We start from the raw sequence: 14,926 nt of genomic DNA, 5'->3' as shown, positions 1-14,926 counted from the left end.
ATTATATTTTGCCTAATTGCCACTAAAAAATGGCTTAAATGCATTATATCTTCGAATGGATGTTGTTGCTTAAAGAGGACTTTAAGTCTCTAAGAGGTCAAGGGATGGGCCCAAAGTCTAAGCACTTGCTGACAGAGACAGGGCTTGTGCCCACATTTTCTGATTCCTGGCTACATCTTTCTAATGTTCTACTTCAAATATTCATAATTCATAAGTCTTGCTCTTAGTAACACTAGTAAATGTAGGTATTAACAAACCCTGTAGGCATGTTACAATTTAAGCATGAAGCTTAGGGCCAAAGTATTTTAAAAAGTGTGTACTTTATGAGATGCAGCTCTACAGAAGTGCGAGAGCATTCTTGGTATTCAAGTGGCAGTGCCTTGTAGAGGCTGTGCATTGAATCCAGGGAAGCTGTTCTCACAGCTGCCTTGGAATTCACTGCAGGGCCATTTTATGAGCCACCCAAACCTTCTGCATGGTATCTGAGCATCCTATTTTGTATTTGACCAGAAATGGTATCCCTGAGCTTGATCCCCCACCTGATTCACCACGCTTGGGTCCAGATGATGTTGGGTTCTTTCCAGAAATCAGTGCTTCCTGGGTGGATAAAGATCTGCCAGCTGTTAGAATTCTGAAAAGAGCAGGCCTTAGATTTTGACAGGCATTCCCAAAGAAGACAGAACTGATCTGAAAAGTGGCCACCTTGTTGGCACAGACACATGACCTTTCAAAGTGACCTGGTTGAAAGGGAAGCAATATGCATTTCCACTCTGTGTACTTAAAAGATAATCTTTATTATCCATCAGTCACTTCTCCTTCATGTTGGAAAAATGTTGCAAAGCAGTGAAGCAGCATATCCAAACTGGAGGAATGTCTTTTGGACAATCCCTTTAGCCAGGGTCATTCCATAGAAATAGAATGCAGGCCACATGTGTAATTTAAAGTTTTCTAGTAGCTTTATAACAACTTTTGCTTTTTGAAAAAGTCAAAAGAAACAACTAAAATTAATTTTAATAATTTATTTTATTTAATCCAGTATTTTAATTTTTCACCTGTTAAAAGCAATAGCAAATATAGAATTGCCATACGACCCAGCAATACCATTGCTAGGTATCTACTCAAAGGACTTAAGGGCAAAGACACAAACGGACATTTGCACACCAATGTTTATAGCAGCGTTATTTACAATTGCAAAGAGATGGAAACAGCCAAAATCTCCATCAACAGAAGAGTGGCTAAACAAACTGTGGTATATACATACGATGGAATATTATGCAGCGCTAAGACAAGATAAACTTATGAACCATGTAATAACATGGATGGACCTAGAGAATATTATGCTGAGTGAATCCAGCCAAAAACTAAAGGACAAATACTGTATGGTCCCACTGATGTGAACGGACATTCGAGAATAAACTTGAAATATGTCATTGGTAACAGAGTTCAGCAGGAGTTAGAAACAGGGTAAGACAATGGGTAATTGGAGCTGAAGGGATACAGACTGTGCAACAGGACTAGATACAAAAACTCAAAAATGGACAGCACAATAATACCTAATTGTAAAGTAATCATGTTAAAATACTGAATGAAGCTGCATCTGAGCTATAGGGTTTTTTTTGTTTTTGTTTGCTTGTTGGTTTGTTTGTTGTTGTTGTTTTTTACTATTACTACTACTTTTATTTCTTTTCTTTATATTAACATTTTATATCTTTTTCTGTTGTGTTGCTAGTTCCTCTAAACCGATGCAAATGTACTAAGAAACAATGATCATGCATCTATGTGATGATGTTAAGAATTACTGAGTGCATATGTAGAATGGTATGATTTCTAAATGTTGTGTTAATTTCTTTTTTTTTTCTTTCCGTTAATAAAAAAATTAAAAAAAAAAAAAAAAAAGCAATAGCATACAAGTTGACTTAAACAATGGGAACTTATTGGCTCATGGTTCTGAGGTTGGATATCCAAAATCAAGGCTTTCTCCTTGACAGCTGTGGCATCCTAGGGATGGCTCCTGGCGTCCTTGGTCCTCGGCTTTTCTGTGACATGGCAATGCACATGGTGGTGTCTTCTCCTTTTCCCTCTGTGTTCTCTGAACTTCCAGTCTCTTACTGTTCCCATGGCTCTCTCTGTGTTTGAATTTCATTCTGCTTATAAAGGACTCGAGGCAGATTAAAACTCAACTTGATCTATGTTAGGCCACACCTTAATTGAAGAAATATTCTCAAGAATCCTATTTACAGTCTGTCCACACCCACAGGTCAGGTGTTGGAACCTATACTTGCCTTTTGTGAGGCACAGGATTCAATCCCAACACCCAGTATTTATTGGTCTTTGGAATTGGATGTTTGTTTGGAATTGGGTGTATTTTTAATGGCCATCTCAGTTAGGACCAGTTGCATTTCACATGCTCAGTAGTCACATGTGGCTCGTGGCCATCATATTGGACAGCACATATTTAGCAGAAATTGCATTGTGGCATAGACTTCTGAAAACTCAAAGGGCTTTGGAGTTAAAAGAGCCAGGTTCTAAAATAAGTTTGTCTCCTTTTTATTGTGGGTGTCATGGTTAGGTGGGAGCAGTTCTTTCATACTCGGGGTGGGGGGTGGGAGAGGGGAGAGGATGGCAGACAAGAAAGGCTTGCTAGGTGACACTTGAGCTCAGCACTGGAAATAGAGTGGGGTGGGGGTCGGGGCTGGGGAGTTATCAAACAGACAAAGATGGAAAGTGGATCCTTGGCGAAGTGCACAGTCTACACAAAGGCCCAGTGTTCTTGCAGAACCATGAATAATCATCCCAGCTTGACCAGGTTATTAGAAGTTGGGGCCCTGGTCGAAGGAAAGGCTAGAGAGTTGGGTGGCGGTTAGACCTTCTGCCACTACCACTGTCTCTCTGGTCCAAGCCATCCGAATCTCTTGTCTGAGTTACTGGCATAGCCTTCTTACCGGTCTCCCTGTGTTTACTCTGCCCCCTACTTTTTGTCCTCCCCGACCCTATGCCTTCAGAATGTAAGTGAGATTGTGTCACTCTCTGCCCAAAACCCTTCCATGGTGTATGCATGCACACTCACTTGCGTGCTCCTCTCTATAAATACATGTATATATATGTGTTTTTTCTTTATTAGAGAAGTTGTGGATTTACAGAACAATCATGCATCAAATACAGGATTCCCATACACCATTCTACAAATACTGCTTGCATTGGTGTGGAATTTGTTACAATGGATGATGGCACTTTTTTTTTCTTTTTATAGTAATATTACAAATTAGTTATCACAAGATAACTAAAATAACAATAAATATGCTGTAGTCAGTAGTTACAACCCCCCCTTATTTTTGTTTATTCCTCAGTCTTGAGGGATTTGGGATAACATCACTCTGGTTGCTTCAAGCTATGGAGGAACGTATATATTATGGGGCAGAGGAATGAAATTATTTTGCTTGCCATTGAAGATACTCCTTGCTTTGGAGATGGTGCTGATCCATCCTTATCTTTCTGTTAGTTGTCCAGGGCAAGCCAGAAGAACTGGAGAGTGGAATTTGATCGCCTACTTGCTGGGTTTCAAGACTCATTCCACATAGGCAGAGTCTGGAGGCTTTAAATCACTGAGAAATAAACTTAATAAGTAAACTGAAAATTATAGGTTCAGGTAAAAGTTGTAGAAGAATCATGACTATGAAATTTATAAGTGGGTATAACTACATTATATTGGAGAAATAGCTTTTCGTAGATACCCAGTTAGAGCCTGCTGAGTGTTGCTTTCATGTAGCATGTGGCTTGCCTGTGTGGTCCGGATGTCCCTGGGGCCCTCAGGAGCACTTTCGTTTGAGGCTTTGCATACTATGGCAGTTTGTGAAATCTGGCTGAGACTTGCCGAAGAGTAACCTCCGGAATGACCTTCCAACTCTATTTGAACTCTGTTAGCCATAGAAACTCTATTTTATTTAATTTTCCCCCTTTTGATCCAGGTCTTTCTCTGAATGTATCAGTGATTAGCAGTTGGTAATATTCTCTCAGTGCTAAGGAGGCTCATCCCTGGCAGTAATATCCCATGTAGGGGAGAATAGCTTTATATTTTACTCTAACAGGGTATGTCAAAGTCCTACAAGATTTGTCACAGCCCCTTTGCCTCTCTGATCTCACCTCCTCTACTCTCCCTCCTGATCACTCCTCCTGGCCATACTGGTCACGGTCACGTTCTCCTGCCCCAGGGCCTTTATAGTTGCTTCTCTCTCTGCCTGTACTATGCCTTCTCACTTCACATCTTTGCCACTTCATTCCCATGGCTTTTTCAGAGAGGCACTTCTTGCTACCTCATATCAAATAAAGTGATGCCCTTACATTTTTTTCAAAACGATTATCACCACCTAACATATACATGGCATCTGATTTGTTCATTGTCTGTCTTCCCACTGAGCAGAGATTTGTCTGTTTTGCTCACTCTTATTCCCCCAGCACTTGGTGTTCAATAAATATTTGTTGAATTAATGACCAGATGAATAAAGAATGAACCAACAATACCTGAAACATAGCAGGCCTTCAGTAAACATATGTTGATTTGAACTTTTTGTCTAAGTGTTTCCCTTTGCATTTATTCATTTTCCCCAAGTTTGTATTTTTTTATAATTCAAACATACACAAAAGTTGAAAGAATGGTACCATCCATATATCTATTTAGATTCAAATCTTAACATTTTGCCATGATTGCTTTATATATTCTTGTATGTATGTGTTTGCTTACATGACTGCTGAAACATTTGAACGTCATTGCAGAAATGTAACTCCTTACCCTTTGCATTTAGGGGTTGGCTCTGGAGAGTGGTGAATCAGAGAACTCAGGCAGTGGGTAGCTTGGGCCATGGCCTCCGACCTAGACTTCTCACCTCCTGAGGTGCCTGAACCCACTTTCCTGGAGAACCTACTACGGTTTGGACTCTTCCTGGGGGCCATCTTCCAGCTCATCTGTGTGCTGGCCATCATCGTACCCATTCCCAAGTCCCACGAGATGGTGAGTGCTTCCTGTGAGCTTCAGCTCCTCTGGGTGCCAGACTGGGTTCTAGGTACTAATAATAGATATTATAGCAGCCAAGGTCAAAAGGGATTGTGTTGCGCATTATTAATTGAGTGTTCTCCAGAATTCCCACCTAGTCCTGGTGGCATTGGTCCTCATGTCTTATGGTTTATTCATGCATCTGTTACACAGCTTTTTATTTAGTGCCTACTACACATCAGACTCTGCTGAAAGATGCCTTCAAGGACCTTCTAACCCTTTAGGACAGGCAGATATCAAACAGATACTTCCATGTGCTCCTTTGGAACACGTGCTCCCGTGAGAAGTTCCAGGGTACTGTGTTTGAGCTAAGCCTGAGAAGATGAGCAGGCTTCTGTCATGTGAAGTGGGCAGGGGGCTAGGGCAGTATTCCAAGGAGAGTGTGGATGCCAGGGAGCCAAGGAGTAAAGGAATGAACTAGATCAAAGACTTGAATAAAGGTGAGTATGGCTGGAGCACTGAGGGAGAGGGGCATGGTAAGAGATCCAGCTGGCAGAGTGAGCAAGTCCTAGAAGGGTTTTAAGAAACCTTAAAATCTGACATGGTCAGATTGATTCTTTTGTTTTGACTAAGTCCCTTTTTTTGGTACAACTATACACCCTCCCTCCATCACCAGCCTTTTCTCATGACACTGATTTGTTGGAGAAAGCAGGTCATTTGTTATCTCCAATATCGACAGGCAGGACTTAGTTGATTGCTTCCTTAGGGCATCGTTTAATATCTTTCTCTGCCCTATATTTCCTAGTAACTGGAGGTTAGACTTTGAGACTTGATTCAGTTCAGGTCCGGTTATGTGTTGAAAATACCTCCCACCTGGTGCTGTGTACTTCTGTTGCGTGTCCTCAGCGCCACGTGGTGTCTGGTGATCACATGTTTAATGATTCTAGGGTTGATCAGTGAGTTCCCTGATGTCCCCTGTGAGCTTCCTGTGAGCTTCAGCTCCTCTAGGTGCCACACTGGGTGTCCATTATACAATCCCCTCTCACCTTTTTACCTAATGGTTTTAGCATCCTATGATGATCATTGCTTAGAACCATTATTTCCTTCTGCATTTATTTTTCAATGAAGACAACTTTTTTTCTTTTTCACCTATGTGATTACTCAGAAATGCTGTTTTGAAAGGCAGGATAAATCCTTGTTTCTTCCCCTTTATTTATCAATTTTCAGAATAGTGAGTTAGGTCCTCATAACCTCCAATGTTCACTACAGAAGCTTTAATTTTGTGGGGGTTGCAAGGGAGAGGGATGCACGGTCTGGGAATTGAACTCGGGTCTCCTGCATAGAAGACAAGCATTCTACCACTGAACCACCTGTACACCCCAGAGGCTTTGATTTTAGTATAATTATGAACATATGTCTTTATATATCCAGTATGTTTTAATCAATATTTTTTTCTAATGCTGAAGTTATACCAGTGGAATCCCCTTCAAGTTGGTATCTTTGTTCTTTGATATACCCCATTATTCTTTGAAGGCTTTCTTGGTTCTAGGCTCAATAAGATGTCCTAGGCTCATTTTGTGTATTTCCTCCCTCAATCCTGGAATCAGCCATTTTTCCAAACAGCTCTAGTTCTTTTGAGTGGGAAATGGTATTTGGAAACACTAGAGCTGGCCATTGCTACTGAGCTGTGATTGCTTCTAGGCTTTTTGAGTGAACAGAGGTAGGAAATAAATATTTTTTAAGAGAAAAAGTCATGAGTTCTTTCGCTGAGTACAGAGTTTTATTTTATACTAGTACCTTACATCTCTTTATCAAGCTGAAAATCTTGTTTCCCAATAACATTAAAAAATTAGTAAAATGTAAATATATCCTATTATATTTAAAATGGTATAAAAATATATTATTTTTTACTAATAACAATAAGATTAAGGATGAAATATAAGATTTCTTTTGTGGTTCTTTTTGGCCCAGTAAGGATGTACAAAGTACTGTGGTTAGTAATTCTTTTCTCCCTATAGGATAATGTTCCAACTTGCTAAAGCTGTCAGAAGCAGTGTCTGCAGTACATCAGAAATGGATTGGCTTTTATAAGTTACAAATTGCAATTCTAAGGCTGTGAAAATGTCCAAATTAAGACACCAACAAGAGGCTACCTTCTCGGAGGAAAGGAAGCTGGCATCCTGGTCCCTCAGTCCCATGGGAAGGCACATTGTGACATCTGTTACCCTTCTTTCCCCCAGCTTCTGGTTTCAGACATCTCTCTCAGCTTCTGGCCCCTTCTAGGGCATTTTCCCTCTGCATCTCTGTGTCTTAAACTTTCTTCAAAATGTTTCCCTCTTAAAGGACTCCAGTAAGCTGATTAAGACTTACCTTGAATGGGCAGGATCACATCTCCATGGAACAACCTAATCAAAGGGTCCCACCAAACAATAGGTCTGTCCCCTCAGGATTGGATTAAAAGGCCATGGCTTTTCTGAGGTATAGAATAGTTTCAAACCAGCACAGATACTATTATCCTGATACAGTTAGATGAATTTGCTTCAATTTGATTGGATTTGGTTGGAGTTTTTCCTTTTTGATCCAATTTTTTTTTAATTAGAATTTCATTATTTAAAATTAAATAAGACATTTATATAAAACATTTTCCAAAATTAAAACTATATAACCTGAGGTACATTCATGGAAGTTTCTTTTAATCTTAATGTTTTTCACCCTATTCCCTTCCTCCCCCATAGGTAATCATTTTTATTATTTTGGTTTATCCTTTGTTTCTTTTTGAAAGTATAAATACACATAGATGTTTGTGGTATGTTTGTACATGTTCTTGTTTTCCTCTCTGAAACACCAAAGATAACATACTGTTATAAACATTTTTTATTGTGAAATATATATATATATAAAGCAATAAATTTCAAAGTACATTGTAACAAGTAGTTATTGAACAGACTTCAGAGTTTGGTATGGGTTATAGTTCCACAGTTTAAAATTTTTTCCTTCTAGCTGCTCCAAGACACTGGCGACTAAAAGAAATAGCAATATAATGATTAGGCAGTCATACTCCTTTGTTAAATCCTATCTTCTCTGTTATAACTCCTCTTTCTCCTTTGATCCTTCTCCCAGTCTTTAGGGGTGTTTGAGCTATACCCATTCTAATCTTGTCATGTTGGAAAAGGGAGTTTTTAGTATGGGATGGGGGATAGAAATAGTTGATGTTCTTGGAGCGGCTGGCCCCTTTAGATTTCAGGACTTATCTGGCATAGGAACCCTCTAAAGATTGTAGGTTTCTAGAAAGTAATCTTAGTTTGTGAAACTTTTGTAGAATCTCAGATAAAGCTGTAGGTGTTCTTTAGGGTAAACCGGAATGGTTTTGGCAAACTGTGGTGATTAGCAATATCTAGCTGAAGCTTGCATAAAAGTAGCTTCCAGAATAGCCTTTTGATTTTATTTGAACTGATGCTTTATTTCTCTCTCTCTCTCTCTTTTATTTATTTATTTCATCACGATTGACTTTTGTTTTTCTTTTCTTGTGGAAAATGACATATATACAAGAAAGCAATGAATTTCAGAGCACAGCACAATCATGATTCAGTGATCATACTCATTTATTAAACCCTATCTTCTCTGTATAACCTTTGATCTTTCTCCCACTCTTTAGGGGTATTTCGGCTATGCTCATTCCAACTTTCATGTTGGAAGGGGCTGTTAATAATATGGAGTCGGGAGATGGAACTAGCTGATGTTCTGTGGAGGCTGGGCCCTCTAGGTTTCAGGATTTATCTGGTCCAGGACCCATCTGAAGGTTGTAGGTTTCCTAGTGCACAGAACCTTTGTAGAATCTTATGTATTGCCCTAGGTATTCTTTAGGATGGGCTAGAATGTTTTTGGTTGGGGTTTGGTAACTTATGGCAGGTAGCAATGTCAAACTGAAGCTGGCGCAAGAGTGACCTCCAGAGTAGACTCTGAACTCTATTTGAACTCTCTCAAACACTGATACTGTTCTAGTTTGCTAGCTGCTGGAATGCAATATATGAGAAACAGAATGGCTTTTAATATGATTTTTTTGGGATATGCAGGCATCAGGAATCGAACCCGGGTCTCCGGCATGGCAGGCGAGAACTCTGCCTGCTGAGCCACTGTTGCCTTAGAATGGCTTTTAAAAAGGGACGTTTAATAAGTTGCTAGTTTACAGTTCCAAGGCTGAGAAAATGTCCCAATTACAACAAGTCTATAGAAATGTCTGATCTAAGGTATCCAGGGACAGATACCTTGATTCAAGAAGGCTGATGAAGTTCAGGTTTTCTCTCTCTGGGAAGGCACATGGTGAACACGGTCAGAGTTTCTCTTTTGGCTGTAAGGGCACATGGCAGACATGGTCAGGGTTTCTCTCTCATCTGGAAAGGCACGTGGCAAACACAGAGTCATCTGCTGGCTTTCTTTCCTGGCTTCCTGTTTCATGAAATTCCCTGGGAGGCACTTTCCTTCTTCATCTCCAAAGGTCGCTGGCTGGTTGACCCTCTGCTTCTCGTGCCTGTGTTGTTCTGTTCTGCTCTCTCTGAAATCTCCTCCATTCTCTAAAATGTTTCCTCTTTTATAGGATTCCAGTAAACTAATCAGGACCCACCTGGAATGGGTGGAGACATGTCTCCACCTAATCAGTTTAACAACCACTCTTGATTGAGTCGCATCTCCAGGGAGATGATCTAATTAAAGTTTCAAATATACAGTGCTGGATAGGGATTAGAAGAAATGGCTGCCTTTAGAAAATGAGATTAGGATTAAAACATGGCTTTTCTAGGTATATACATCCTTTCAGACTGGCACAGACCCCTTATTTGTTCCACTTCTTTCCCCCCTTTCAGTCAGTATGGAATTGTTGATCCAATGGTGCCAGGGCCAGACTCATCCCTGGGAGTCATCTCCTATGCTGCCAAGGAGACTTTCACCCCGGGATGTCATGTCCCACATAGCGGGGAGGACGATGATTTCACTTGCAGAGTTGGGCTTAGAGAGAGTGAGACCACATCTGAGCAACAAAAGAGGTCCTCCAGAAGTAACTCTTGGTCATACCTATAGGAAGGCTAAGCTTCTCTGCCACATACATGAACTTCACAGATGCAAGCCTAAAAATCAAGGGCTTAGTGTATTGTTTGACACAGTGCAGGGGTTTCCCTGGTAGGTAAAGTTTAATAGTTCCATATTTTTTCTCCCATCCCTCAAGGGACTTTGCCAGTAGTTTTAAATTATCTGCCCAACAGACTCTGGGATATATCTGGTATTACACTAACTTATACAGAATTACAAGCCCACATTCCCCTTCTGGGCTCTACAGGTTTGGGTTGTTTAAATGAGCTATGAAGACAGATATTAATTAAATTAAGTGCTACAGAAAATTTAGAATTTGGACAAAATAAATCTCTCTTCCTTTGACCCCAAAAGCGAGGTGAAGTTCTAAGATAGAGTCAATGTCATCCTTAACTCTGTATTCTGATTTTCCTTAGTTCTGACCTGATCTACTTCATTCTTATCTCTAAATGAAGCCTGATGATCAGTTATCTCTAATTGAAACTTGTCTCTATTTCGGCTTCTTTAACAGTTGTTGTATGTAGCAGTGCCAACTTTCAGAGCTGCAGAACTCCAACTCTCAGTCTTAGGTGTCACATAGGTAGCCAAAGTTCCAGGGAAATACCAGGTTGTGCATGTATAGCACAGCATCTCAAAGTCTAGAAATAAGATTTGCAGCTCCAGACTAAATGTGACGGCTATAAAAGTTTACAATCTATGCCCCAATTTTTAAATAAGTATTATCTAAAAGAGACCATACAATATTTGTTCATTTGTTTCTGGCTTATTTTACTCCACATAATGCCCCAAGCTTCATTCACCTTGTTGCATGCCTCACGACTTAGTTCCTTTCTGTAACCATACAATATTCTATCATATGTATACACCACAGTTCGCTATTATACTTCTCAACGCGTCCTTCAGCCACCTCTATCCATTGGCCATCATGTGTAACGTCCAAAGTCAACAATCTATGTCTCACGTTATCCTCACTTAGTTGTACAATCACCCACACTCTCAATTTTAGACACGTTTCATTGCTCCGAAGAGAAAAATAAACGATAAGCATACCCTCACCAGATAGAAAAACCAAACCTCCCCTTAACATTTTTCCTCCCCCCCGCCCACTCAATTATTTATCCCTAGTATTGCTGTGGTACTGTTGATGTCTTCCTGTTAAATATAGACTGTAGCATTCAGTAGTATGTTCCCCCATACGTCTCTATTAATGACTATTTGTACAAGATTCATACCTTCAAAGTAGTTCATGCAAGAACTTGTTTATATTTGCAGTGTTAATCGGTGTAATACATGGCTCTATACAACCCCTTTCGATCATGTAAACCCACTAATGAACTGCCTTCATTTCTTTCCGTTCCCTTCAATGTTTAAGTTCAATGTCATTAGCCAACCGTTTACCCATCTCTAGCTTCTGTGTCTCTGTGTCACCTTTATTCTATATTATAAGCCTTTGAGTTTATCACTACCCCAAGGTCATAATAGCAAAGTCATACAGTATCTATCCTTTTGTGACTGGCTTATTTCAGCATTATGTCCTCAAGTTTCATCTATGTTGTCATATGCTTCAGTGCCTCATTTCATCTTACTGCTGCGTAATATTCCATAGTATGTATATAAACTATGGACATTTTGTTTGTCTGCTGCTGGGTACTTGGATTGTTTCCTTCTCTTGGCATTTGTGAATAATGCTGCTGTGAACATTGTTCTGCAAATATCTGTTTATGTCACTGCTTTCGGCTCTTTTGGGTACATACCAAGTATTGGAATTGCCAGGTTATAGGGCAACTCGATATTTAGTTTTCTAAGGAACTGCACAACTGTCTCCCATAGCGGCTGTACCATTATACATTCCCACCATTGAGCTCAGTTTTAAACAGGTACTTTTGAAACATGCAGGGGTTCTGTCAATTCGGCAGTTGGATTTTCAGACCTGATGCAGGAGGGGAGTTTGGGCTGAATGTTGACCAACATTTGGGAATTGATAAGATATAATTGAAGCCCTGGTTGGGGATGAGGTCACCTAAGGAAAGAATATGGAGGAGATGAGAAGAGAGACCAGGATGGCGCCTAAAGGAGCTCACACATTGTTTTAGTTTGTAAGCTGCTGGAATCCAATATACCAGAAATGGAACAGCTTTTAAAAAGAAGATTTAATAAGTTGCAAATTTACAGTTCTAGGATGGTGAAAATGTCCAAATTAAAGCATCCAGAGAAAGATAACTTAACTCCAAAGAAAGGGCCGATGAAGTTCAGGGTTTCTCTCCCAGCTGAAAGGGCACATGGCGATGATCTGCTAACTTTCCTCATTTCATAAGGCTTCCCTGGGGGCATTTTCTTTCTGCATCTCCAGAGGTCTCTGGCTGTATAGACTCTAGCTTTTTCCAAAATGGTTTCCTCTTAAAAGGTTCTAGTAAGCAATCCCACCTTGAATGAGTAGAGACACATCTCCATGAAAACCGTCTAATCAGAAGTTACCACCCACAATTGGGTAGCACATCTCCATGGAAACAATAAAAGAGATTCCACTGACATGACAGACTCCCTGGTGGCATGGAAGATGACTCCCAGGGATGAGCCTGGCTCTGCCACCACGGGATCACCAATGCCATACTGACCAAAAGGGGGAAAAGAAGTGTAACGCATAAGGTATTAGTGGCTGAGAGAGTTCATTCTGGAGGTCACTCTTATGCAAGCTTCTGTTAGACATTGCTACCTACCATAGCTTGCCAAACCCCAACCAAAACCATTCTAGCCAAACATAAAGAACACCCAGGGCAATATATAAAATTCTACAGAGGTTCTATCTACTAGGGTAACCTACAACAATCAGGTGGATCCTTATACCAGATAAGTCCTGAAATGCAGAGGCTGCCAACCTCTCCAGAACAACCAGTTCCATCTCCCTATCCCATATTATCAACAGCCCTTCCAGCATGAAAAACTTAGAATGAGCATAGCCGAAATACCCCTTAAGAGTGGGAGAAAGATCAAAGGTAGGGTTTAACAAACGAGTTTAATTGCTGAATCATTATTTTGATATTTCTTTTAGTCTCCAGTATCTTAGAGCAACTAGAAATAAAAACTTAAAATTATGGAATTGTAATCCATACCAAATCTGAAATCTGTTCTACAACTAGTTGTGCTGTGCTTTGAATTTTTTTTTGTATATATGTTATTTTTCACAAGAAAGGAAGAAAAAAAAGTCGATTGTGATAATAAATGCACAACTATATGATGGAATTGTGAACCATTGATTATATATTTTGGATGATTACATGATATGTGAATATTTAATATGTATCAGCTAAAAATAGATAAAAATAAAAAAAGATCCCACCCAGCAATACTGAATGAGGCTTTAATGAAGTATGACAATTTCAAACCGACACACACATTTAAGGAACAGGTTGGGGAGAAAGAGCAGCCATCAAGGGAGGAGGAAACCATAGTTAAACATGCGCAGGCCAGTGGACTCTGGGTTGTTCTGTTCATCTCCCATTTCTTATTCTAATATTTTGAGAAGGAGGTCATGATCGGTGCTTTTCCACCCCAAATTGTATAACATTTAAAAAATGTAATCTTTGTACATTACAGACCTGACATTCTATTGGATATTATAAATAATACTAAACATTGTTATTGTTATTGGCCACTCAGAAGCCTGCTGAAGTCCCAAGGGAGGGAGGTGATGAATGTTCTCGTTGCATAGGCAGAGATTAATAGAGTCAGAGGTGTGTGGCCTTTTTGAGAGTGGGAAGCTGCCCAACTCCCATTGTGTTCTTGACTCTTCCAGGTGAGCCACAGAGGGCAGGGTTAGCTCAGCAAACTTTCAGAAAAGGGGTGCCCTTTACTGATCTCTTTGAGGTTTTTAGTGGCTCAGGTAGGTTGAGGTCTTTTGAGGCAGGAAGTTGACAAAGGGCTCAAAAATAAGCTTCTCACAAACACACACTCAGCCATTTAGAGGTTAATTTGGGACAATAAGCTGGCTTTCCTTTGGCTTTTAAATGGATTAGTAGCAAATATATACAATACTGTTAATTTAACTTCTTATTAGATTGTCAGTCCTGCAAATGGCCCTGAACTATGTAGGGATTCTACTGCTTGCTTTCTTCGGTGTGTCCCCATAAGGCAGTCTTCTCTCACGACCCTAACTCCTAAAGAAATGGAATGGAAACATGGTATTCTGTGTATGAACAAGATTACAAAGAGAGGGTGAGTACTAAGGCTATGCTTCTTGAAAGTTGTGCCCAACAGCTAGCTGACATTTGGCATTTGGGTGGGAAGGGGAAATAAGTAGAATTAATTTAGGGAAAGGGAGTTTTTAGGGAAGACAGGACCCCATGGGAGTGGGGACAGCTTGGAGGTGCTCCAGGCAGCCCAAGGACAGTAGGGAGGTACTTGAAAGTGGAAGAGTGACAGAAAGTGGAAAGTGAGAGTGACAGAAGGTGGAAGAGGGGGGCAGTAGTGGAAGCTGGGAGGACCCAGAGAGCAAGATTGCTCTCTTCGCCATTTTGCTTAGGGCAAATAATCTCTCTTGCCTGGCCTATAGAAACAAGGTTTATTAGTGGCTTTTTAGGTCAGAAGATAATATTTTTGGCTACAAATGATGGGAAAGCCTTTGAAAAGCAGAAGAATGTCCTTTCCTGTAAGCTGATTTTTTGCAACTAGCTTATGACTTCAGTACTTCAATACTTAGAAGATTATTTGAAAGCTCTTTTGGGGATAATCAGGGAAGTAAAAAGGATCACATACAAATGCTTCCCACCCCACCCCCTTCCTTTTCAGTAGGAGCAAGAACTAATTTGTAAGACCAAGACCAAAGTCCCTAAAATCCTCAGCCAAATGAGAATATTTTCT

At 40.1% G+C, this 14,926-nt stretch overlaps 1 protein-coding gene across 3 annotated transcripts in view; it reads left to right on the top strand.

The window, feature by feature from the left end:
- MANBAL (mannosidase beta like) overlaps positions 1-14,926 on the top strand; it is a 35,348-nt gene that overhangs the window by 10,602 nt on the left and 9,820 nt on the right. For all 3 annotated transcript variants that reach the window (XM_077169186.1, XM_077169195.1, XM_077169202.1), the window contains exon 2: positions 4,800-5,005. In XM_077169186.1, coding sequence (XP_077025301.1) covers positions 4,856-5,005 — 150 coding nt within the window. In that variant the 5' untranslated portion in view covers positions 4,800-4,855. The remainder of the gene's footprint in view (positions 1-4,799; positions 5,006-14,926) is intronic.

Source organism: Tamandua tetradactyla, chromosome 1, assembly GCF_023851605.1.
Source record: "Tamandua tetradactyla isolate mTamTet1 chromosome 1, mTamTet1.pri, whole genome shotgun sequence".
Taxonomy (NCBI): domain Eukaryota; kingdom Metazoa; phylum Chordata; class Mammalia; order Pilosa; family Myrmecophagidae; genus Tamandua; species Tamandua tetradactyla.
The sequence above is the reverse complement of the archived record's forward strand: the minus strand, read 5'-3'. Positions and strand labels throughout refer to the sequence as shown.